The sequence below is a fragment of the Oncorhynchus tshawytscha genome, unplaced genomic scaffold, assembly GCF_018296145.1.
Source record: "Oncorhynchus tshawytscha isolate Ot180627B unplaced genomic scaffold, Otsh_v2.0 Un_contig_3183_pilon_pilon, whole genome shotgun sequence".
NCBI classification, from domain to species: Eukaryota; Metazoa; Chordata; class Actinopteri; order Salmoniformes; family Salmonidae; genus Oncorhynchus; species Oncorhynchus tshawytscha.
Genome location: NW_024609211.1, coordinates 53,741 through 58,277, shown reverse-complemented (window position 1 = coordinate 58,277; position 4,537 = coordinate 53,741). Strand labels below are relative to the sequence as shown.

General features: G+C 51.4%; 1 protein-coding gene across 1 annotated transcript; it reads left to right on the top strand.

The window, feature by feature from the left end:
• Positions 1 to 378: 378 nt before the first annotated feature.
• On the top strand, positions 379 to 3,153 carry LOC121844431 (proline-rich extensin-like protein EPR1). Its single transcript, XM_042314481.1, has 2 exons — positions 379 to 427; positions 1,868 to 3,153. Exons 1-2 carry the CDS (start codon positions 379 to 381, stop codon positions 3,151 to 3,153), a joined length of 1,335 nt encoding a protein of 444 aa, XP_042170415.1.
• The last annotated feature ends 1,384 nt before the right edge of the window (positions 3,154 to 4,537 follow it).

Genomic DNA, 4,537 nt, shown 5'->3' with positions numbered 1-4,537 from the left:
TAGCTAGACTCTTTGTATACTATATTGTGTTACCACAGAAGTTGTAGCCAGACTCCTTCTATTTAATGTAGTCTTGTTATCACAGAAGGAGTAGCTAGACTATTTGTACACTATATTGTGTTACCACAGAAGGCGTAGCTAGACTATTTGTACACTATATTGTGTTACCACAGAAGGAGTAGCTAGACTCTTTGTATACTATATTGTGTTACCACAGAAGCGGCTGCTTTGTGTCTGCGGCCGCATTCATTGTCTCTGGCCTTGTGCTCCTCTGTCCGTCAGCGCAAAGAGTCTAGCTACTCCTTCTGTGGTAACACAACATTAAATACAAAGAGTCTATTAGGAAGAAAAAACATCCAGTTCATGTCTTACAAGGAAATGTGTAACCACTTCAGTCTAAAACCAACAGTGTTTTCTACTGAAGCAGGTGCTGCATTTCTACAGCATGAGGGCTGAGACCATTGAGTAGATACAACACCATTCAGTAGATACAACACCATTCAGTAGATACAACACCATTCAGTAGATACAACACCATTCAGTAGATACAACACCATTCAGTAGATACAACACCATTCAGTAGATATATCACCATTCAGTAGATACATCACCATTCAGTAGATACAACACCATTCAGTAGATATATCACCATTCAGTAGATATAACACCATTCAGTAGATACATCACCATTCAGTAGATATATCACCATTCAGTAGATACAACACCATTCAGTAGATATAACACCATTCAGTAGATATATCACCATTCAGTAGATACATCACCATTCAGTAGATATATCACCATTCAGTAGATATAACACCATTCAGTAGATACATCACCATTCAGTAGGTAGATACAACACCATTCAGTAGATACAACACCATTCAGTAGATACAACACCATTCAGTAGATACATCACCATTCAGTAGATACATCACCATTCAGTAGATACATCACCATTCAGTAGATACAACACCATTCAGTAGATACATCACCATTCAGTAGATACAACACCATTCAGTAGATACAACACCATTCAGTAGATACAACACCATTCAGTAGATACAACACCATTCAGTAGATACAACACCATTCAGTAGATACATCACCATTCAGTAGATACAACACCATTCAGTAGATACAACACCATTCAGTAGATATAACACCATTCAGTAGATACAACACCATTCAGTAGATACATCACCATTCAGTAGATACAACACCATTCAGTAGATATATTTCAGTAGATACATCACCATTCAGTAGATACAACACCATTCAGTACATACATCACCATTCAGTAGATACAACACCATTCAGTAGATATATCACCATTCAGTAGATATAACACCATTCAGTAGATACAACACCATTCAGTAGATACAACACCATTCAGTACATACAACACCATTCAGTAGATATAACACCATTCAGTACATACATCACCATTCAGTAGATATAACACCATTCAGTAGATACAACACCATTCAGGAGATACAACACCATTCAGTAGATACAACGCCATTCAGTAGATATATCACCATTCAGTAGATATATCACCATTCAGTAGATATATCACCATTCAGTAGCTTAAGTGCCCTTGCGCAAGGCACTTAACTGGGGTGCTGTACTATTATGTCTGACCCTGTAAAACAACACCTATCATACTACTATGACTGACCCTGTAAAACAACACCTATCATACTACTATGACTGACCCTGTAAAACAACACCTATCATACTACTATGACTGACCCTGTAAAACAACACCTATCATACTACTATGACTGACCCTGTAAAACAACACCTATCCAGTGTGACAATACAACACGTTTATTTAAGATCATTCTTCTCTTTTCCCCCACAGCCCACAGACCCCCACAACCCACATACCCCCCCCCCCACAGCCCACGGACCCCCCACATCCCACAGACCCCCACAGCCCACAGACCCCCCACAACCCAAGGACCCCCACAGCCCACGGATCCCGCACAGCCACAGACCCCCACAGCCCACAGACCACCCACAGCCCACGGACCCCCACAACCCACAGACCCCCCACAGCCCACGGACCCCCCACATCCCACAGACCCCCACAGCCCACAGACCCCCACAACCCACGAACCCCCACAGCCCACGGATCCCGCACAGCCCACAGACCCCCACAGCCCACAGATCACCCACAGCCCACGGACCCCCCACAGCCCACAGACCCCCACAACCCACGGACCCCCACAGCCCACGGACGCCCAACAGTCCACAGACCCCCACAGCCCACGGACCCCCACAGCCCACGTACCCCCACAGCCCACGGACCCCCACAGCCCACGGACCCCCACAGCCCACAGAACCCCCACAGCCCACATACACCCCCCACAGCCCACAGACCCCCCACAGCCCACGGACCCCCACAGCCCACGGACCCCCACAGCCCACAGAAACCCCACGGACCCCGCACAGCCCATGGACCCCCACAGCCCACAGACCCCCTCCACAGCCCACAGACCCCCACAGCCCACAGACCCCCACAGCCCACAGACCCCCCACAGCCCACAGACCCCCCACAGCCCACAGACCCACCCACAGCCCACAGACCCCCACAGCCCACAGAAACCCCACGGACCCCGCACAGCCCACGGACCCCCACAGCCCACAGACACCCCACAGCCCACAGACCCCCCACAGCCCACAGACCCCCCACAGCCCACAGACACCCCACAGACCCCCACAGCCCACCCACAGCCCACAAGCACCCCACAGCCCACAGACCCCCACAGCCCACAGACCCCCACAGCCCACAGACCCCCACAACCCACGGACCCCCACAGCCCACAGACCCCCACAACCCACAGACCCCCACAACCCACAGACCCCCCACAGCCCACGGACCCCCACATCCCACAGACCCCCACAGCCCACAGACCCCCCACAACCCAAGGACCCCCACAGCCCACGGATCCCGCACAGCCACAGACCCCCACAGCCCACGGACCCCCACAGCCCACAGAAACCCCACGGACCCCCACAGCCCACAGACACCCCACAGCCCACAGACCCCCCACAGCCCACCCACAGCCCACAGACACCCCACAGACCCCCCACAGCCCACAGACCCTGTGGGCTGTGGGGGACCTCAGAAGGTTGTTACCATGACATTAGACACTGCATTAGGAATAGAACAGACCTCAGAAGGTTGTTACCATGACATTAGACACTGCATTAGGAACAGAACAGACCTCAGAAGGTTGTTACCATGACATTAGACACTGCATTAGGACTAGAACAGACCTCAGAAGGTTGTTACCATGACGTTAGACACTGCATTAGGAATAGAACAGACCTCAGAAGGTTGTTACCATGACATTAGACACTGCATTAGGACTAGAACAGACCTCAGAAGGTTGTTACCATGATATTAGACACTGCATTAGGACTAGAACAGACCTCAGAAGGTTGTTACCATGACGTTAGACACTGCATTAGGACTAGAACAGACCTCAGAAGGTTGTTACCATGACATTAGACACTGCATTAGGACTAGTACAGACCTCAGAAAGGACTAAAGTAAAGAATGAAGAATGTGAGGTCCTGACTAACGGTCAAATCCATTCACTGGTTCCATAATTCTACTAGTTAGTGGCTGTCTAGAGACAATGAGTAAAGAGGGGAGACAGTGGAGAGGGGAGACAGAGGGAGACAGAGATGAGGGGAGGCAGAGGAGAGAGGGGACAGAGGACAGAGAGTAGACAGAGGAGAGGGAGGAGACACTAGAGAGGGGAGACAGTGAAGAGGGGAGACAGTGGAGAGAGGAGACAGTAGAGAGGGGAAACAGGGGGGAGGGGAGACAGTGGAAAGGGGAGACAGGGGAGAGGGAAGCCACGGGAGAGGGGAGACAGTGGAGAGAGGAAACAGGAGAGAGGTGAAACAGGGTAGAGGGGAGACAGAGGAAAGAGGAGACAGTGGAGAGAGGAGAGACAGTGGAGAGAGGAAACAGGAGAGAGGGGAGGCAGTGGAGAGAGGAGACAGTGGAGAGGGGAGCCATGGGAGAGGGGAGCCATGGGAGAGGGGAGACAGTAGAGAGAGGAAACAGGAGAGAGGGGAGACAGTAGAGAGAGGAGACAGGGTAGAGGGGAGCCACGGGAGAGGGAAGACAGGGGAGAGGGAAGCCTGTGGAGAGAGGGGACAGTAGAGAGGGGAGACACTAGAGAGGGGAAACATGGGAGAGGGGAGACAGTGGAGAGAGGAGACAGTAGAGAGGGGATACAGTAGCGATGGGAGATAGTGGAAAGGGGAGACAGTGGAGTGGGGAGACAGGGGAGAGGGGAGAGTGTGGAGAGATGAAACAGGGGAGAGGGGAGCCACGGAAGAGGGGAGACAGGGGAGAGGGATGGCAGTGGAGAGGGGAGCCTTGGAGAGGGGAAACCGTAGCGATGGGAGACAGTGGAAAGGGGAGAGAGTGGAGTGGAGAGACAGTGGAGAGAGGGGAGACAGTGGAGAGAGGAAACAGGGGAGAGGGGAGCCACGGGAGAGGGGAGAC

Excerpts from the sequence above, each read along its gene's own strand:
- LOC121844431 (XM_042314481.1), top strand. The coding sequence starts at position 379 with ATGTGTAACCACTTCAGTCTAAAACCAACAGTGTTTTCTACTGAAGCA. Across the intron at positions 428-1,867 it reads AGTGTTTTCTACTGAAGCAG|CCCACAGACCCCCACAACCC; the intron begins GTGCTGCATTTC and ends TTTCCCCCACAG.